This window comes from Bombina bombina, chromosome 5, assembly GCF_027579735.1.
Source record: "Bombina bombina isolate aBomBom1 chromosome 5, aBomBom1.pri, whole genome shotgun sequence".
NCBI lineage: Eukaryota > Metazoa > Chordata > Amphibia > Anura > Bombinatoridae > Bombina > Bombina bombina.
Genome location: NC_069503.1, coordinates 132,518,537 through 132,541,209, shown reverse-complemented (window position 1 = coordinate 132,541,209; position 22,673 = coordinate 132,518,537). Strand labels below are relative to the sequence as shown.

Genomic DNA, 22,673 nt, shown 5'->3' with positions numbered 1-22,673 from the left:
TGATGAGAAGGGTTGAAGAAAATCACCATGCAAGTTCATTGCAGTTAGCTAAAGAAGTAGAAAGCCAAATGGTGGTGATTGTTTCCCATGACACAATACGCAGTACACTGCAGATCAATGGCATGCATGGGTGTCATCCACGAATAAAGCCTCTTCTAAAGCCCATGCACAAAAAGCTTGCCTAGAATTTACCAGGACACATGCTGAAAAAGAAGAAGACTACTGGGAGTCTTTACTCTGGAGTGATGAGACCAAGCTAAATGTTTTTGGAACTGATGGCTTCAAAACTGTGTGAGGAGTACAATAAAAAATGCATGGTGCTTATAGTGAAACTTGGTGGTGGCAGTGTCCTTCTGTGGGGCAGCATGAGTGCTGCTGGTGTCGGGGAGCTGCATTTCATTGATGGTATCATGAATTCACAGATGTACTGCTCTATATTGAAAGAAGATGCTACCATCACTCTGTGCCCTTGATCGTTTTCCAACATGATAATGATCAAAAGCACACATCTAAGGCCACTGTTGCATTTCTGAAGAAGAATGTGATGCAGTGGCCAAGTATGTCTCCTGATCTAACCCAACTGAACACCTATGGGGAATTCTGAAGAGACAAGTTGCGCATCACTATCCAGCTAGCATCCAGGCTCTAAAAGAGGCTGTTCTTGAAGAATGGAAAAAGATTTTGCAATAAGTCGCCAACTTGTTCATTCCATGCCTAGAAGACTTGGTGCTGTCCTTACAAAATACTAGATGTAGTAGTTTTTGTTGTGGGGTGTATTCATTTGTGCATCACCTACTTTGAGTAAACCTAAAGATTTTCTACTCTAAGTTATATTATTAACCTTACTTTCATGTAATGAGCTAACCAAATGTTTTAGAAAACTCAGTTGTTCTTATGTCCATTGAGATATTGATTATAATCTTACTTTTTAAAAGGGGCGTATTCATTTATGCTGACCACTGTATATTACATGATAAATTATACTGCCAAATGTAGGGATGAGCCACAAAATCTATTAATTGGTTAAAGAGACAGTAAATTCCAAATTAAACTTTCAGATAAAACATGCATTTTCACATAACTTTCCCATTTACTTCTATTATCAAATTTGCTTTGTTCTCTTGATATCCTTTGTTGAACAGTAAATCTAGTGAAGCTGAAAGAAGTTAACCCCTTAACGACCAGTACTGTACCCTGTATGACGTTAGTTGTTAAGCCGTTAACGTCACTTAACGTCCTGGGCCTGTCTCTGCCACAATCTCGCTACTGGGGAAGTGCAGAAATAGACGGCAGAGGTACCGATGCAGAAAGGGCCACTCTGTGGCCTTCTCTGCATCGGGTAGCGGTGGTGCCGATTATTGGTGGGTGGGAGGTTAAGGAGGAAGGTGGGTGGCCCATCGCTGGAGGGGGGCGGGAGGTGGGCGAGACCACTACGGCTATCACGGCTAACCAATGAGAGCGGCATGGAGGGGGATCCTACACTTCAGAAAATATTTTTTTAAATGATATATATATATATATATATATATATATATATATATATATTTAAAAAAAAAAAAAGCCTTTTATTTTAAAAGTACTGCCAGTACTTAAGATGGGGGGGTGACCATTGTGGGGTAAAGAGAGCTGTTTGTGAGGTATTACAGGGGGATCAGGGGGTGGGATGTGTCAGGTGGGAGGGTGATCTATACACTAAAGCTAAAATTAACCCTTCAAGCTACCTAATTAACCCCATCACTGCTGGGCATAATACAAGTGTGGTGCGCAGCATTTAGTGGCCGTCTAATTACCAAAAAGAAATTACAAAGCCATATATGTCTGCTATTTCTGAACAAAGGGGATCCGATAGAAGCATTTACAACCATTTGTGCCATGATTGCACAAGCTATTTGTAAATAATTTTTGTGAGAAACCTAAAGTTTGTGAAAAAGTTAACATTTTTTTTTTATTTAATTGCATTTGGCGGTGAAATAGTGGCATGAAATATACCAAAATGGGCCTAGATCAATACTTTGGGTTGTCTACTAAAAAAAAGATATAGTTTTGATAGGTAAATATAAAAAGGCTCTATTTCTGTTTAAATGTACTGATGGCAAAAATGCTCTGGTCTTTTGGGAAAGTTTTTGTCTGAAATGCCCAGTGCTTAAGGGGTTAAGGAGCATGCATGTGTCCAGCATTCTATAACAGCAGTGTTCGTAATCATGTCGAACATTGATATAAACCCTAGGTATAAAGATAGTAGCTTAGGAGCATACATGTGTCTTCAGCAATCTGTGGCTACAGTGTTTGCAACTATGTATAACATTGCTATAAACATTATTGCAAACACTTCTGCCTGATGGCTATAGGCATGTACATGCTCCTGAGTTCACCTAGGATTACTCTTTAACAAAGGATACCAAGAAAACTAAGCCAAGTCAATAGAAGTAAATATATATTTATATATATAAATATAAATAACAATAACATTTTCCTTGCAGTAGAGAAGACAGGTAATTTAAAAGGACATTCTACTCCAGGTTTTTATTGTTTAAAAAGATAGATAATCCCATTATTACACATTCACCAGTTTTGCACAACCAACTCAGTTATATTAATATACTTTTTACCTCTGTGATTACCTTGTATCTCAGCATCTGCAGACTGCCCCCATGTTTCAGTTCTTTTGACAGACTTGCATTTTAGACAATCAGTGCTGACTCATAAATAACTCCATGGGTGTGAGCACAATGTTATCTGTATGGCACACATGAACTAGCACTGTCAAGCCGCAAAAACTGCCAGGATAAACTGAGATAAGAGGCAGCCTTCAAATGCTTAGAAATTGGCATATGAGCCTACCTAGGTTTAGCTTTCAACAAAGAATATCAAATGAAAAAAGTAAATTGTAAAGTTGTTTAAAATTACATGTCCTATCTGAATCATGAAAGTTTAATTTTAACTAGACTGTCCCTTTAAGGGGACATGAAACCCAAAGTTTTTCTTTCATAATTCAGGTAGAACATACAATTTTAAACAACTTTCTAAATTACTTCTATTACCAAATTGTCTTCATTCTCGTGATATCTTTTGATGGAAACGTACACGTCTTGAGCACTATATGGCAGCAGTTTTGCAAGAATGTTATTCATTTGCAAGAGCACTAGAAGGCAGCATTATATTGCTCCAGATATCTACCTAGGTATCTCTTCAACAAAGAATATCATGGGAGGAAAGCAAATTTGAAAATCAAAGTAAATTGGAAACTTTTTTTAAATGGTATGCTCTGTCATATCCCTATAACTATTTCCTAATGCGATTTTGGCTTTAGCGCACATTTGGGTTAGCGTTCGAGTAAAAGCCAGAATATACTTTTGTACCATACCATATAGAAGTTGATGTGAGAGATATAGCGTGGCTATCTGACCTCCAGATATCAGTGCCCATGAGGCTTTCGCTCAAGCACATCCATTTCACTTTTAACTTATGAGCACAAGAATAAGAGCGCTATTGCTTTAACTTGATCAGAGTCAGTGCTCAATAGCACTAATAAACATTTGTGCTCTACTTGTAATCTAGACATTTGTCGGTCTAAACAAAACCCTAAACTGGACTAGGAAGCCTCAGGAATGGATATACACTTTTTAGACAAAGTAAGTGCTATACTGAAAGATTTTACTTTAAACATTACTCATTAGATTTACCCCAGAACGAAGGATCCTACAGTTCTTTTTATTCCGGTCCTGTTTTTTGCACCCTGTCTGCTTCATATGAAATTGCAGTTGGACAAACTTTCCATCAGATAAATCCTGCAACAGAGGAGGTAGTTACTCTGGTGTGATCAGCAGCAACATGACAACTTAACAGCTTAAAGAAACAAGGTTCTGTGCTTTTTTACTCCCCATTTGTTCCCAATGATCCATTTTACTTGCTGGAGTGTATTAAATTGTTTACAAATAGATCATTTACCTTTATATACTAACAATATCATTACTTTAAGGAACAATGTACTATAAAATGTATTTCCCCTAACATGTTCCAAATAACTTGCTATACCTTTTACATAGAATTGAATGTATGGGAAATAATTCCATTATGTTTATTTTTGCATTTGGTGTTGCTCATTAAAACCACATATTGTTCTCAACGGAATTCCCATATAAATCGGCTTAGCTTGCCAGTAAAGAAGATCTGCTCATTTTATCTATGTCTAACCACACAGCCTAATAGTTAGGTACTGATTTGGTAATTATGGCTGGGAATTCAATGAGCACAACCAGCTATTTCATATACAAAAACTTGATATCTAATACCCCCCCCCCCCAACTGGAAGGTTGATTAGTACTATTGTCTCCCATTTGCATAGATTTTCAACAGAGGATACATCTCAATTCATAATGTCAGTGTAGGTGGCAGTTTCAATAGGCAAATCAGTTATTTCAAATAACAAAATAAAGGTAATAGAGTTGTTTGAAAACAATTAAATACACTTCAGGTAAAATGGACCATTAGCAATACATTAAAGGAATAAAGGGGAGAATATTTTAAAGTAAAATGTCCCTTTAAGTTCTGGTTATATTATTATTATCAGTTATTTGTAGAACACCAACAGATTCCGGAGCATTATAGAAAAGCTATGTAAACAAAATGGTTTAAAAGTAATCAGGGTGACACAGAGAGATAATACAATGTTAATTTCCCATTGTTCTCTCTTGTGCCCAAATATTCAAAACCTCTCCACTCAGGTGAGATATTTTAAAATGATCCTCCATCACTGCGAGATCCCTAGTGAAATATTCAAAAGGCAGATTTTGCTTTACTTCTCCAAGGGGCTTTCCCTGCATTTCTGTATGTGAAGGAGAGACAAGCCCAGTGCAATATAGCGCTGCATGACATGAAAGTTCTGCTGCATTTACACACTGTGCTTTGTATTTTATATCAATTTACACTTTAGATTACATTTTATTACATTTAAACGTTGCGCTTTCTATTTTGTATTTTATTTTGTATACAGCAGTGTATTTAGGATTGTGATTTTTCAAATTCTGATTATGCATTTACAGTTTCTGTGCAACTTTAATAAATTAGACTCATACTTTGTGTATATATATATATATATATATATATATATATATATATATATATATATATATATATATATATATATGTGTGTATTTTATAGATTAGAATGCACTCTGTATGTCTTTTATTTTAATTAAAACTGAAAAACTGTCAGGATCAGTTTCCCAGAGAGTGTCATTACTTTCTATAGGCAAGATAATAAAACATTCTCTAGTATGGAGAAAGATTATAGTGCTGACTTCACAGGGGCAGAACTCACTGAATTTTCTAAGGCCTAGATTTGGAGTTCGGCGGTAGCCGTCAAAACCAGCGTTAGAGGCTCCTAACGCTGGTTTTGGCCGCCCGCTGGTATTTGGAGTCAGTGATTAAAGGGTCTAACGCTCACTTTTCAGCCGCGACTTTTCTATACCGCAGATCCCCCTACGCCATTTGCGTAGCCTATCTTTTCAATGGGATCTTTCTAACGCTGGTATTTAGAGTCGTTTCTGCAGTGAGCGTTAGAGCTCTAACGACAAGATTCCAGCCGCCTGAAAATAGCAGGAGTTAAGAGCTTTCTGGCTAACGCCGGTTCATAAAGCTCTTAACTACTGTGCTCTAAAGTACACCAACACCCATAAACTACCTATGTACCCCTAAACTGAGGTCCCCCCACATCGCCGCCACTCGATTTAAATTTTTAACCCCTAATCTGCCGACCGCCACCTACGTTATACTTATGTACCCCTAATCTGCTGCCCCTAACCCCGCCGACCCCTATATTATATTTCTTAACCCCTAACTTGCCCCCCACAACGTCGCCGCCAGCTACTTAAAATAATTAACCCCTAATCTTCCGACCGCAAATCGCCGCCACCTACGTTATCCCTATGTACCCCTAATCTGCTGCCCCTAACATCGCCGACCCCTATATTATATTTATTAACCCCTAATCTGCCCCCCTCAACGTCGCCGACACCTGCCTACACTTATTAACCCCTAATCTGCCGAGCGGACCTGAGCGCTACTATAATAAAGTTATGAACCCCTAACCCGCCTCACTAACCCTATCATAAATAGTATTAACCCCTAATCTGCCCTCCCTAACATCGCCGACACCTAACTTCAATTATTAACCCCTAATCTGCCGACCGGAGCTCACCGCTATTCTAATAAATGTATTAACCCCTAAAGCTAAGTCTAACCCTAACACTAACACCCCCCTAAGTTAAATATAATTTTTATCTAACGAAATAAATTAACTCTTATTAAATAAATGATTCCTATTTAAAGCTAAATACTTACCTGTAAAATAAATCCTAATATAGCTACAATATAAATTATAATTATATTATAGCTATTTTAGGATTAATATTTATTTTACAGGCAACTTTGTAATTATTTTAACCAGGTACAATAGCTATTAAATAGTTAAGAACTATTTAATAGTTACCTAGTTAAAATAATAACAAATTTACCTGTAAAATAAATCCTAACCTAAGATATAATTAAACCTAACACTAGACTATCAATAAAATAATTAAATAAACTACCTACAATTACCTACAATTAACCTAACACTACACTATCAATAAATTAATTAAACACAATTCCTACAAATAAATACAATTAAATAAACTAGCTAAAGTACAAAAAATAAAAAAGAACTAAGTTACAGAAAATAAAAAAATATTTACAAACATAATAAAAATATTACAACAATTTTAAACTAATTACACCTACTCTAAGCCCCCTAATAAAATAACAAAGCCCCCCAAAATAAAAAATTCCCTACCCTATTCTAAATTAAAAAAGTTACAAGCTCTTTTACCTTACCAGCCCTGAACAGGGCCCTTTGCGGGGCATGCCCCAAGAATTTCAGCTCTTTTGCCTGTAAAAGAATAAATACAATACCCCCCCCCCAACATTACAACCCACCACCCACATACCCCTAATCTAACCCAAACCCCCCTTAAATAAACCTAACACTAAGCCCCTGAAGATCTTCCTACCTTGTCTTCACCATACCAGGTTCACCGATCCGTCCTGAAGAGCTCCTCCGATGTCCTGATCCAAGCCCAAGCGGGGGCTGAAGAGGTCCAATCAGCCAATCAGATTGAGCTCGCATTCTATTGGCTGTTCCGATCAGCCAATAGAATGCGAGCTCAATCTGATTGGCTGATTGGATCGGCCAATCGGATTGAACTAGATTCTGATTGGCTGATTCCATCAGCCAATCAGAAAATTCCTACCTTAATTCCGATTGGCTGATAGAATCCTATCAGCCAATCGGAATTCGAGGGACGCCATCTTGGATGACGTCCCTTAAAGGAACAGTCATTCGTCGTTCAGTCGTCGGTCCGGATGGATGTTCCGCGCTGGAGGTCTTCAGGATCCTGCCGCTTCGCTCCGGATGGAAGACCATAGAAGATGCCGCCTGGATGATGACTTCAATCGGATGGAAGATCCTCTTCTGCCCCGCTTGGATGAAGACTTTGACCGGATCATGGACCTCTTCAGCCCCCGCTTGGGCTTGGATCAGGACATCGGAGGAGCTCTTCAAGACGGATCGGTGAACCTGGTATGGTGAAGACAAGGTAGGAAGATCTTCAGGGGCTTAGTGTTAGGTTTATTTAAGGGGGGTTTGGGTTAGATTAGGGGTATGTGGGTGGTGGGTTGTAATGTTGGGGGGGGGGGTATTGTATTTATTCTTTTACAGGCAAAAGAGCTGAAATTCTTGGGGCATGCCCCGCAAAGGGCCCTGTTCAGGGCTGGTAAGGTAAAAGAGCTTGTAACTTTTTTAATTTAGAATAGGGTAGGGAATTTTTTATTTTGGGGGGCTTTGTTATTTTATTAGGGGGCTTAGAGTAGGTGTAATTAGTTTAAAATTGTTGTAATATTTTTATTATGTTTGTAAATATTTTTTTATTTTCTGTAACTTAGTTCTTTTTTATTTTTTGTACTTTAGCTAGTTTATTTAATTGTATTTATTTGTAGGAATTGTGTTTAATTAATTTATTGATAGTGTAGTGTTAGGTTAATTGTAGGTAATTGTAGGTAGTTTATTTAATTATTTTATTGATAGTCTAGTGTTAGGTTTAATTATATCTTAGGTTAGGATTTATTTTACAGGTAAATTTGTTATTATTTTAACTAGGTAACTATTAAATAGTTCTTAACTATTTAATAGCTATTGTACCTGGTTAAAATAATTACAAAGTTGCCTGTAAAATAAATATTAATCCTAAAATAGCTATAATATAATTATAATTTATATTGTAGCTATATTAGGATTTATTTTACAGGTAAGTATTTAGCTTTAAATAGGAATCATTTATTTAATAAGAGTTAATTAATTTCATTAGATGTAAATTATATTTAAGTTAGGGGGGTGTTAGTGTTAGGGTTAGACTTAGCTTTAGGGGTTAATACATTTATTAGAATAGCGGTGAGCTCCGGTCGGCAGATTAGGGGTTAATAATTGAAGTTAGGTGTCGGCGATGTTAGGGAGGGCAGATTAGGGGTTAATACTATTTATGATAGGGTTAGTGAGGCGGGTTAGGGGTTCATAACTTTATTATAGTAGCGCTCAGGTCCGCTCGGCAGATTAGGGGTTAATAAGTGTAGGCAGGTGTCGGCGACGTTGAGGGGGGCAGATTAGGGGTTAATAAATATAATATAGGGGTCGGCGATGTTAGGGCAGCAGATTAGGGGTACATAGGGATAACGTAGGTGGCGGCGGTTTACGGAGCGGCAGATTAGGGGTTAAAAAAAATATGCAGGGGTCAGCGATAGTGGGGGCGGCAGATTAGGGGTTAATAAGTGTAAGGGTAGGGGTGTTTAGACTCGGGGTACATGTTAGGGTGTTAGGTGCAGACGTAGGAAGTGTTTCCCCATAGCAAACAATGGGGCTGCGTTAGGAGCTGAACGCTGCTTTTTTGCAGGTGTTAGGTTTTTTTTCAGCTCAAACAGTCCCATTGTTTCCTATGGGAGAATCGTGCACGAGCACGTTTTGGAGGCCGGCCGCGTCCGTAAGCAACTCTGGTATCGAGAGTTGCATTTGCGGTAAAAATGCTCTACGCTCCTTTTTTGGAGCCTAACGCAGCATTTGTTTGAACTCTCGATACCAGAGTTAATTTTATGGTGCGGCCAGAAAAAAGCCCGCGGAGCGTTAACAGCCCTTTTACCGCCAAACTCCAAATCTAGGCCTAAGAAAGGGTGAGGAACCTGGAAATCCCAGAGAAATGAAAGGTGCCTCCCATAGAAAGCAATGAAGCTCTCTGGGATAATAAAAATCAAGGGCCCGATCCGATATGCAGCGTCGCCCGCAAAAGCCGGCGACGCCAAAATTTGGGCTGGTTTGGTATCACATATACAGCGTAACCTCGAAGTTACGCCCGTATATTTTTGCCTTCGCCCATAGTTTTTTGGGCCATAGGCAGGTATACCAAACCAGCGCAGTTTGGTATCCAATATACAGCGTAAGGACTTACGTGGCGAAAATGGAGAAATCTTACTCCACTTTCACCTCGCCACAAAATGCAGCCGTAGTAAGCCTTACGCTTTCTATTGGAGCCCCGTAACTCCCTAAACTACCTGCAAAATAAACCTAACACCGCGATCCCCTGCCGCAATCCCTAATAAAGTATTTAACCCCTAAACCGCCGCTCCCGGACCCCGCCGCCACCTACAATAAAAGTATAACCCCCTAATGTGATCCCCCCACACCGTCGCCAGCTACCTTACCTACCCCCTAAATGTATAGTAAGATAAAATACAAAGCAAAAACTGTAAGTGACAAAACTCTCATAGCATGCAGTGCTTTATTGCACTGGGCTTGTCTGTGCTTCACACACATAAATGAGACAGATCTTGCAGTGCTGGAGAGTTTTGCACTTTTCTTTTGAAAATTCAGTGAGTTCAGCCCCTGTGAAGTCGGAACTACAATTTCTCTCCAAGCTGGAGAATCTTTGAATATAAGGGCCTAATAATTGGTCTCACTCTGAGGGATTTAGCCCACTAGCACTGTCTTAACATACAAATGTTAGCGCTTCCTAGACTACTGCTTGTGCAAACAAAAATAATTTTAAACTTCTAATATGAAATAAAAAATAGAAGCACTATTGATAGCTTTAATCATGAGGCCTTTTAACTTGGGGCAAGAATGGAGTTGAAGGACTTGTTTGTAAAGGTGACATCTTGTTTGCAAATGTTTTCTACATAACTGTTAGTGGGTGTTCCTGCCATTAATAGTTAAGTGCTCAATTACTTAAAATCCGGAATGTGAAATGGGAACCTATTGATAAGCAGTTTAAATAAATACAACAACTTCAAATAAACGCTTGAAAAACGGAAATGATAAAAGTTTCTAAATATAAAAAGCTATAAATAAGGTTTGTAAGTATAATATATTCATATTTGTTTTGTTGTAGAAAAGTATGGATAGTATGAGAGGTTTCGGAGACTGTGCCGACATGAAGGGGTGACCGCAGACATTCATGGGCTTCTGTTATCTAAAATGTTTTCCCCGTATTCATTTCTTTGTTTCGTGGTACCAGTATCTTTCACAACAGAACTCATCCTGTGCGCCGTGAGATGAAAAGGTGATTTTTTTTTTCAAATTTCTGTTTTACCCTTTTCTTGTTTACTATAGCGCATTTGTTAAAGTGGACGGTTTTATGGAGGGTGTTTTTTTCCCAATATATATTTGTTCCATGACCCATTGAAGGCGTTTTCGTGATCCCCTTGAATTGCAGAATTTAAGATGTTTCAAGAAGTTTTTTTCTGCAAGGCATTAGTTTAATCGGTTTGTTTCATTAAATCTAGGTCTATATGTATAACCAGCTGGTTACGTGACATCCAGACCTCAGCATCCATAAAACAGATCAAATGCTCCAACCACAACTTGTTTGCTATTGTTTAATGACATCATAACGTGACAACGTGTGCATGGTGACCTTACAGCGGTATATAAGTTCCTAAACAATGAATTAATATTGAAGCTAGCAGACAAAAGCATTTTTAGGTACAACTGACAGTAAAACGGCATAACGCCGCTACTGGTGAGGTGGATCGTCACTTCGCAGAGGGATCCGTGATGGTCGGACCGACTGCACCAGGGAGGTGGCGGCTGTAGAAGTGCGAAGGGCCTGTCTCCTACATGCCGTGAGGGTGATAAGGTGCTATGCTACTGTCAGAATACTAGCACCAGACCGTGGTAAGATCTGCAGAGGCTCCAGTTCCAATTACAAGCCTTATTATTTTTTGTTGTTTCTCCTGTTTCCTGCATGTACTGTGGTATGGCAACTGTTACATTGAGGGGTTAAATTGTTACACTCTGAAGAAGTTTTGGCTATCTTTGGGGCTACTAAAGAGGTATAATACTCCTATACAAAGTAACTGTGAGCTCTTCTTGTTCTTTCTGGACATTATATACCCCAGAAGCCTGGAGATAAAAAGAGTGCTGAATCCATCTACTGGGATCTAATTTCTTTTCTTCTGTACTAAAGAGAACTTTTGAAAAAGAGACAGAACTTTTCTTGGGCACTAATTAAGGAAAATAAGACACAATGTTGTTAAAGGCTATAAGAATACTCGCTTTTTCCTTTCAAAGCCTATTATTGGGCCTTGATGTATGCTTGTGATTTCATGCCTTTTGTTCTCAGATTGCTATATACAGCTTAAAATGCCTTCTTTATCCTATTATCTTATAAGGGTGAAGTTTTGCTTTCTTTTTTTTTTGGCTGACCTGTTTGTTTATTATATCTTCTGCTGCTGCTCTCTAGAATTTAAAACGATTGTATATATATTAAGGTTCTTTACTTAAAGTGAAAGTGGAATTGTAAATCTAATGGTATATTCTGGGTCCACTTTGATTTTGCTTTGTTTTTTTTTTTTAGTCTTCTCTATACATCAGAAATACAGCCTATAAGGGGAGAGTTTCCCTTCCACTAGAAAATTGCGCGCTGAACATTGCTTTGTCAGGCCTATTTCACCTTTTCTCTTTTTTTCTTCTTGTCCCTAGGTAAGGGATACACTACACATACATTCAATTAAAAAAAAAAAAAAAAGAAAAAAAAGGGAAAAAAAAAAAAGTCTTTCACTCACATGTTTTTTTAATTTTTTATCTTGTGTTTAATGAGTCGACGCTACGGCGTGACTTTTATAATATTGTGCACATTTTTCTTAATCACTATTTGACTTGCACTTAAATATATGGAAAAATTTGTCACTTTGGCGAAAAAGAATTCACCTACAATGCCTGTCAAGGCTAAAGATAAAAAAAACTAAAGCAAGTGATACTAGCTTGGATTCTACAGAAGGGGACCTACCCCTTCCCTCTTTTGATATGCAAATGTTAATAGCACAATTATCTACGGTGTTTTCACCGCAATTTGAAATGATTAAAAAAGAAATTGCTGGTATGACCACTGAATGATCAAATCTCTCCATTGAGGTTAGGCAGTTTTCTGCCAGAATCGGTGAAGCAGAAAATAGAATTTCGGATCTTGAAGATCGTGTAAATACACAAGAAGTAACTATACGGAAACAAGATACCGCAATTCACAATATGCAATTGCGCCTGGAGGATCTGGAAGATCGCTCCAGGCGCAATAACATACGTATTGTGGGTCTGCCAGAAACTGCAGAATACGAGGACCTAATTAGATTTACTTCTGTAGAGCTACCCCAAATATTAGGAATGCCAGCAGAACATTTACCGTTGATTGTAGAAAGAGCACATAGAGTAGGGGCAAAGAGAATGCAATCTGATAATCTAATTAAGAGTAGAATGTGTATTTTTAAGGTATTAAAATTCCAAGACAAAATTGAACTATTGAAACTCTTTAGAAAGAACGGCCCTATCTTGTTTGGCAACAATAAGATCTTACTCTTTCAGGACTTCTCCAACGAGACGTCCTTGAAGAGGAAGTCGATGGCCCCATACTGTACTCAGTTAATAAATAATGGATTTAAGGCTCGAATGGTGTACCCAGCGAAGGTCATAGTAGAGGACAAGGGTATAACATACACATTTCAGGAGATTCCAGAAATTAAAGAATTTGTTACTTCTAAACTAGCAATTTAAAAATGTTATATGAGAAATGCATTTAAGGTCTGCCAGGAGGTGTGTTGTATGAAAGTGGATCCCTGGATGGGACGTGTGGTGTGGTTGGTTCCTTTTTTTTTTCTCTTCTTTTCTTCCCCCTCTTCTCTCTCTTCGAAGGCATTTGATAGTAAATAACCCAGAAACGATTAAGAGTATTTTTAAATTTGAAGATATGTTCTTCTTTTAAATGATGGGAGTAAATATGTCATGGAATGTTGGAGGAATAACCTCCCCTAGGAAACGAAAACTTATATTAAAAACTCTTGCAAATAAGAAACCTGATATTGTTTATATTCAGGAAACACATCTTAATGATGTAGAAACTGCAAAACTTAAAATTAAATGGGTAGGTGAGGTTATAGCCGCAGCAAGTATAGATAGGAAATGTGGCGTTTTTATTACATAAAGAATTAGAGTACAAAATTTTACATATACATAAAGATCCTGAGGCTAGGTATATTATACTCCAAATTCAGATTAACCAGACTCCATATGTCTTATGTAACATATACGGCCCAAATAAAAACAGTAGAAGTTTCTGGGAGAAAATAAAATTTAAAATCTTTCCCTTTATTGGGGAGAATTTAATATTAGCAGGCGATTTTAATGTTACATTAATTCCTGAATTAGATAGGTTCTATCACAAAGAAGCTAAAGAATATAAAAAAATGGCTAAATATTTTAGGACTTTCTTTTCTTTTTAGTAGATATTTGGAGAGTTAAAAATCCTGATTCCTTGACCTTTACTTGTGAATCGAGAGCGCATAGAACCTTTTCTAGAATTGATTTCTTTCTAGTATCTGAATCTTTATCGATTGAGCAAATAATTGCAGGAATTGATGATATATTGATATCCGATCATGCAATAATATATTTAACTCTCCCCTCTGTAATCACTCATACAGAAAAAATGCAATCTTTATTTTTCCCTCGATATCTTCTAAATAATCCTAGATTCGCTAACTGGCTTAAACAAAAATGGAAAGATTATTGTACATATAACATCTCTTATTTTAGTAACATTGAGATCTTTTGGGAAGCTGCCAAGGCAGTTCTGAGAGGGGAAATCAAGAGCTATCTAATAAATAAAAAAAGAAGTCTAAAATGCAAGAAATCCAGTTATCCAACAGAGTTAGAAACACATACAGAAGATTTTTTGAGGACCATTCTCCAAATAGTTGGAATAAATACCAGGAAGCCAGAAGAGAGAGAGATGTTTTCTTAGAACAAAGATCTCAAAATAAAGAAGCTAAAATTAATGTACATTTTAGAGGTCTTTACAGTGACTCAACTAAACATTTAGCTAAATTAATTAGAAATAGAAAAAAAAAGAATTATATACCGGTTATGAAAGAAAATAATTCTCGTTACACAGATACAAAAGAGATTAATAGAGTTTTTTTCTCTTTTTATCAGAAGTTATACTCTAGACAGGATATTAACACATATGTTCAAGATAGATTCTGGTCTAAAATAAACCTAGCCCAGATGCAAAAAGACGAATTGACACTACTCAATGCCCCAATATCTGCTGAGGAAATTGGAAAAATGATAAATAAGATGTGATTAAATAAGGCTCCTGGCCCAGATTGCCTTCCGGCAGAATTCTACAGAATTTTGGCTCCAGAAATTATTCCTACACTGGAAAAATTGTTTAATAAGTATTTTTACACGGATGATCCTATCTCCTCTTATTTTTCCGCTGCCAATATCACTCTAATTCTTAAGAAAGGTAAAAACCCTGAAGAACTGGCTTCATATAGGCCTATATCTGTCCTTAATACAGATTACAAAATCTAAATGGCTATTTTAGCAGACAGGCTTTCTTTATTTCTGGGTAATATCATTCACACGGACCAAACAGGTTTTAAGAAGTCTAGGATTTCTACCAAGAATATCCGCAAAGTAGTTACCTTTCTGGACTATTATAACTATTTAAAACATAAAGGGAAAAAAAAATCTTGTAGATGATTACGCAATCCTCACTTTAGACGCCGAGAAGGCATTTGATGCCATCTCCTGGAGCCACTTATTTAGAGTATTAGAGAAATTCAGTTTTAGGAATCAATTTCCTCAGTTCATTCAGAAAATTTATACAAATCCAATCTCTTCTCTTATGGTTAACGGGCTTCTCTCTCAAAAAATTATCCTGGAGCGGGGAACAAGACAGGGGTGTCCCTTATCGCCCTTTTATTTAACCTGGCCCTGGAACCCCTAGCGATCCGCTTGAGAAGTGTTTTGGAGGGAATCAGTATGGGCTCTTACACTTTAAGGATTTTGCTTTATGCAGATGATTTACTTTTATTTTTAAAGAATACATCCTATGCAATTCCCACAGTACTGCAATGCTTGGATGAGTTCAGTTCATTTGCGGGATATAAAATCAATTTTAACAAAAGCGAGCTCATGTGGGTTAATAAATCCAGAAATAGTCTTTTAGAGCATCCATTTAAAGAGATGGAAGCGATTACGTATTTAGGTATAGTTCTACATAAAAATCCAAAAAATTGGTATCGGTTAAATTTTACACCTCTTTTTCAGAAGATTAAAATGGATCTGGAATTATGGTCTGTATTCCGATTGTCTATTACGGCTCGTACTAACCTAATTAAGAAAATTATTTTTCCGCGATTACTTTATCCCCTTCCGAACCTTCCTCTTTTTATTCTCACTAAGGATTTGCGAAAATTTTATTCCTGCTGTTCCATGTATCTGGGACAACAGGAAACCGCGTATTTCCTTGGATAGACTCATGCAAAAATTTGAGGCAGCTGGTCTCGCTTTTCCTAATGTTAAATTATATAATTGGGCTTGTCTAATTAAAATGGTGGTGGATTGGATTACAGAAAAAGAGCTGGTCTCATCACTTGAGATGGAGACTCACATGGTTTGTCCTTTTTCTTTAAAAGCAATATTACACTGCCCTTCACAACTACTACCAATTAACTTAGCCTCCCTAATGTCTATTAGAAATGTTGTTGTAGCCTGGCAGAAATGCTGTACAATGTTGGGAATAGATTTTACATTTTCTGGATTCTTACCCATTCTCCCGAAATCCACAATTTCCTCCAGGTCTTGATCAAATAGTGTTTAGAGAATGGGCTGGAAAAGATCTTAAATATATTTGTCAGATTCTTCCACAAAATGGACAAATAATATAGTTTGCAAATTTATCTCAGCAATTCCAGTTAGCTAAATCTAATTTTTTTCGCCTATTTACAGGTGCGTCACTTTATTAATACTTGAAAATGGGATTTGAATAGATTAAATGCTTGGTCGGATCTTAATATATTTATTCAAAAATTTACGACAGGGAACCCTTCTATTTCTCTCATGTATGATATTATGCTCTCTAAACAAACGTTAATTTTCTTAGATAAATTGATAGTATCTTGGAGTCAAGCTTTCCCTTTAATAGATGTTGAAAAAAATTAAACAAAGTATGGTAAACCTAAAGAAATGTGAAATTCCCAGGAGCTGGAGAGAATCTCATCTAAAACTTGTTAATAATTTTTATTTATCCCCCATTAGATTAGCCAAATTTTATCCTACTAGTAATGGGACTTGTCCCCGATGCAAGAATACTAAAGCAGATACCCTACATATGTTTTGGTACTGCCCTAAAATTATACAACTTTGGCGTAGGATAGAATATTGGTTTAACCTACATTACAGGACAACGATTATGCTATCACTTAATGAGATATTTTGACTAGATATTGGTAATAATAGGTCTTTTTATGCAAATACTTTAAATACTATCATTCTAGCTGTTAGATCTCAAATAGTTAAAAATTGGAAATCCATGTCAGCCCCTGGATTCTCCCAAATTCTGAAGGAGATTCAAACTCAAATTATATACGAATCATTTCATTTGAAAGCCATATCAGAAAAAAGAATAAAATTGTTTTTAGGTGGCTGGCTACCAATTATTAAATCCTACCCCCTAGCTATACAAAAAGCTATCCTTACTCCATTTTTGTCTTCAAATACCTTTATGGATCTAGTGGGCCATGATCTTTTTCCACATTCATGGATAACTAACTATAGGGAAGGATAAAATAAATCAAAGAATAGGGCTAAGAACTAAGAAATATAGAGAGAACTGGAATTAAAGGACAGGGGTAAGAACTAAGAAATAGGGCTAAGAACCAAGAAATGGAGAGAGAATTGGGTTTCCCCCTTTTTTTTTTCTTTTTTTTTTTTCTTTCTTTTTCCTTACGTTTGACCCTGCGTAGTATTTAAAGGGGAAAATTTATCTTATTGTTTTTTTTTTTCTAGAGATATTTTGTGAGTGTGATAGATTGAGTGGTATTTTTGATGAAAAAATATAAGAAAAACTCCAATATGTTGGAAAAATTGGTCACGGCAGGTTGTTTTCTTTTTTCTTGTTATAATTTGGTGTTTAAAAAAAAAAAAAGAAATCTTTTTGTTTCTTATGTATTCTATCTACTTACATTTGACCCTGCGCGGCATATAAAGATGGAAATGTATGTTATTGTATTTTTTCGAGATATAAATAAATATTTGAAAAAATAAATAAATAAAATAAAAATAAAAGTATTTTATTTTTAATTGTATCTGAATAATGTATTTTAACTGTCATTTTCTTTCAATATTTTTGTTGCATCTTAAAGAAAATACTTAAAAATGTATTATAATTTTTTTTTTTTTTGAGAATGAAATCCTTTTTAGTTCTATTCTTGTAAGGCACGTCACTGTTCACTAATAGAATTGTGGGAGTTGTCCTTATCAGCCAGTAAGCCAATGTCACACAAAAACATGCATTTCCTGCTAATCATAAAAATAAGCATGTTTAGGTCCATTCACAATCCTTCTACTACCACCTCTCTCCTCCTTTTTCTTCCCCTCTCTCTTTCTTTCTTGTCCTCTCTTATTCTCTTTTGCTCTCACTTTCTCCCTCTCTTCTCCCCTTTTATTTTATTCCCACCTCTCCCCCTCCTCATTACTGTATGTCATTCTGTCTTCTCTACATCCTATATCACAGCCCTTCTCCCTCACTTTCTTTTTCCCAGCAAAGTGTGCATCAGGTTTGGGTGCTCTATTCACACTCTTATGACTTCTGTAAATTGGAGTACAAGTAGATCATACTGTCTAAAGCTGTGAAAAACTAGATCTTAACTCGCTCAAGTCCAGACACCTGTTATATAGTGCTCAGAGTTAGTCTTCCCTATAACTAGGAGTTTCATATAGTGCTCAAATCACATGCACACTCCTGAGTCTATCTCAGTATGCTCTCATAATGTTTCAACAAATGTGTTCCCCAAAAAGTCAAGTTTCAAGCAGCTATACAGGTTAATGTTTTCCCTTCTAGTAACTATATCTATACATTGTATATATTTGTGGATGTGGGGTGTGCAGACCATACTGCAACACAACATGTAACCTACAGTATTAGGAATTGGAATTTGTATTTCATATAAATCTAATTATTGCACTTACCATTTCTTGCACTTTCAGTATAGGGCTAGGTTTGTAGGCATTATTAATGTTGACTTTTCTATGGAAGTCTTCCACAGCTGATGTTAGTGCCCTTTTCTGCAAATCTGTCAGCCTCTGACTCCCCACAGACAGCACAAATGCCATTGGAATAAGCCACAGGCTAATAGTAACAGTCTTCATTTTGACAATGGTTTAATCTCTGTAGCTCACTGACAAGTTTCAGATAATCTGCACAATACTGAACTTGTGATTCTATTTACTCCCCGTGTTTACCTTGTACAAAAACAAAACCAACCTTTGGAAAGGGTGAAACTTAAAACACATTATTAAAAGTGAAACGGAAATTCCAGGGTTGGCGTAAGTTATGTTTCCATTTTAATAGGAAGGGGACTGTCAGCTTCTTTCTTTGGCCAGATAAGAAATGCTATACAAGTTTCTGCATGGTGTCCTTCAGTTCTATAACATCCTGTAGAAGAATTAGGGACTTACTGATCTGAAACTACAATGTTGATATGACAAGTCATGTAACTGAACTGTGTGGCAGCATCTTTGAAACGCGTAATTAGCAAAATCTCCATCCAACAGACTTCATACTGGAGTTTGATTTCTTTATCTTCAATGTCTTTGTTGTGCAAGTTGAATAGGAGTTGCACAAGACAGCTGTGTCTAACAGAGCAGTAGGTCCAGGCAATACTCAATAGAAATGCACACCCCTTATACCACTCTTACCTATACCTGGCATAATGAGAACGTCTGGGATGGGTTTGTATAGCCACCTTGTCTTCTTCAAAGAGGAACATGAAAAGCAATTGATTTGAACTGACAACCACAATAATCCATAAATCAGGGTAATTAGTGTAGTCTTCACTACAACAGAAAAAAATTTAAAAATATTACAGTTTTTTGTTTCCACAAAAACATTGTATTCATCTTAGGTTGTTCTTTGTTCAACTTTTTATGCTATTAAAAATTATTAGAAATGCCACCATTTCAAATAGTTAACCAGTCTGAATTATGATTATTATTACAAAAGAAAATCTGTTTTTTTTATGTCCATACTGGGTACATAAAGACCTATATGAAACAAGCTTTGTCATGCTTTTCAAGGGTGTTTTTCATGTTGTTGCCACACACCTACAGTGAGATAAAAGATACATGTGTAATGCAAAAGTGAAACCTGGTGGTTTATTGATACAATATGTATGTGACGGCCTGAATTTTCTGGTTTGCATTTAACAAATAATATAAATTGATGACAGGGGCTAGTTTATCAATGTCTGGCAGACATGATTTGCTGTAGAGGATCATGTCCGCCAGACATCGCTGAATTCTGACAGCATACGCATACGCTGTCGGCATTTACCATTGCACAAGCAGTTCTGGTGAACTGCTTGTACAATGCTGCCCCCTGCAGATTCGCGGCCAATCGACCGCTAGCAGGGAGTGTCAATCAACCCGATCGTACAAGATCGGTTGTATTTCTGTCTGCCGCCTCATGATAAATCGGCCCCCAGGTGTGTAATGCACAAAACTGTAAAACACTTGACTTTGCGTAGCTTTTCCTTTGGACTAAAAAACCCAGCTTAATTTCTTCGATCTTATTTGCTGGAGGGGCTGTGGTGGGAATCAATGCTGGGCTTGTCCCATGATTAGGGAAATCAATATCCCCTCCACTAACTCTTAGCTCAGTAGTTTGTGATGGCTATTGGGTTATGCAAACCTAATCAACCCCCTCTTTAGAGGAAGTGACACATATATTATAGGAGAACTCTAGTCTTTGGACCCTTGCTTTAGCTTCTTCCTTCAACATACTCATTCCCAACTAAGGGCTAGATTATGAGTGGAGCACTATTTGGCACTCCCGCTCGTGCGTTAACATCGATAGACAGAGGCGTTGGGTTGCGCTTGTATCACAAGTTGAAAGTAAAAAGTTTGTGCTTGTACAAAAATCTGACGCGCACAAGGTTGAACTTCCATTATTGTGAACACATTAACGTATTCCCCCAGTATGATGTTTTCACCTTTTATTTGTACACTGAGTTCCTGTTCCTTTAAGACTAGGCTATATATTTCCCCCTCCCCTGCAAGCAGGTGCTTAGTCATTTGTTTCAGTACACCTAGTAGTACACTTTGGTTGTTCTCTGCACAGAAGCCAGCAACTCAATCTCCTCCTGTTGCTATTTCCTATTTGAGTTATCTGATATCTATAAGGATTTCCTATTTGGGATACATCTCTTCTCTACAAGTTTCATTGACAAAACAACATTTGGATTATAAATAGTAGCTTTTACAGTCTTTCTGCCGTTCTGTTTGGCTGACTGCAGCTGCTCCCTGGATTACAACATAAACCTTCATTCTCTCATTGTATTAGGATCCGTGACTTTCATATCAAGCTCTACCGCTGCCCCTGTTCCCTACTAATACTGCTGTGTTTGCAAATCTTTCCAGCCATTAAAGGGACACTGAACCCAAAATTTTTCTTTTGTGATTCAGATAGAGCATGCCATTTTAAGCAACTTTCTAATTTACTCCTATTAGCAATTTTTCTTCATTCTCTTGCTATCTTTATTTGAAAAAGAAGGCATCTAAGCTTTTTTGTGGGTTCAGAACTCTGCATAGCACTTTTTTATTGGTGTATGAATTTATCCACCAATCAGCAAGGACAACCCAGGTTGTTCACCAAAAATGGGCCGGCATTTCTCTCACTCTTTAGGGTAATCTGTTGGCTATGACTGCTGAAAATCGGCTGTATGGTAAATGGTAAAACAGCTGCAGACCGATCCATCCACGCGTTCCGTCTGTCCTTTGCAGACTTTCTCAAGACTCCTGGATCAGCTGTGCAGGGTTCTTGGGAAAGTTTGCAAAGGACAGACGGAACGCATAGATGGATCGGTCTGCAGCTGTTTTACCACTTACCATACAGCCGATTTTCAGCAGTCATAGCCAACAGATTAACCTAAAGAGTGATTACCCTAAAGAGCGGTCAAACAATAGTGCCAAGAGCCTGCATCTACACGGGGAGACGGTTATGGCCAGACTGCAGTTTTAAGGCGATATTTTATTAAACTTCTAGTAAGTGCATATGATTGTGTGCTCAATAAATTATTTTGGAGATTTTTCCTTGAGTCGTGGTTGCGCCTCTCTTTGCTTATATTAATAGTGTTCATCTTTGCCTGAGTACTCCTTGGAACCCAGACAGCGTGGAGGCTGCACCAACGATATTGCAAAAGGAGGGCTATTTAATTCAGGAAGCCAAGATTCTACACTGAAGTGTGTTTACATACTCCTTGTCATATAGAAGTGGTTTCTATTTAAGTGGGTCTCTAAAAGCAAGACGTTATTACCAGGATTTACTGGGACTATTTCTGGTCTGTATCTAACTACTTATTATCTTTTATGTCAATTGTATTGTCAATAGTGACATTGTAGCAGTATTTTTGTATACTATACTGCACTGTATTTTAAAAGTATGAAATAACGAAATTTTAAATATCTGTTTTATATATATATATAAGATTGCAGTTTCCAATTGCGCTGCTCAAGTTGTGTTTTATTTGTATTTCACATTCCAGTGTTCTTCCCATAGAAAAATATGTTATATATATATATATATATATATATATATATATATATATATATATATATATATATATATATATAAAACACACAGAGAAAGTCCAGCACTCACTTACAAGCTCTCAGTTAAGATTTAAAAGCAAAAATGGAAAGGTTAGTTGCCGCATCTGGCAAAATGGGACAAGTCCAGGTACCTGTCTGGGGTTAACTGCCTGTGATTCTGGGTGCAGAACAGCTTCCTGTGAGTGCCGGTGAGCACCCAGGGCTGAGAATGTTGCAAGGTCATGGGATGTGTACCCGGTCCGGTATGAGAGTGCAGTCCCCTTCCGTGTTTTGTATATGTCTAGGGTGATTACATAAGCCTGTGCACCCTTCCCTTGTTCCCAGTTTGTTTGGATTTGAGAGCTTGCATAGTGTGTCTGTTTTAGGGTCCCAGGTATTGGAAAGGACCTTGACGTGGTACCTGGGCTTGTCCCATTTGGCCAGA

General features: G+C 37.2%; 1 protein-coding gene across 2 annotated transcripts in view; it reads right to left on the bottom strand.

Annotated features, from left to right (window-relative positions):
- Positions 1 to 18,848, bottom strand: part of LOC128660082 (retinoic acid receptor responder protein 2) — a 53,898-nt gene extending 35,050 nt beyond the window's left edge. For both annotated transcript variants that reach the window (XM_053713696.1, XM_053713697.1), the window contains exons 1-2: positions 18,611 to 18,848; positions 3,684 to 3,788 (exon numbers count right to left, since the gene is read on the bottom strand). In XM_053713696.1, the coding sequence (XP_053569671.1) occupies positions 3,684 to 3,788; positions 18,611 to 18,790 (285 nt within the window). In that variant the 5' untranslated portion in view covers positions 18,791 to 18,848. The remainder of the gene's footprint in view (positions 1 to 3,683; positions 3,789 to 18,610) is intronic.
- Positions 18,849 to 22,673: the final 3,825 nt, after the last annotated feature.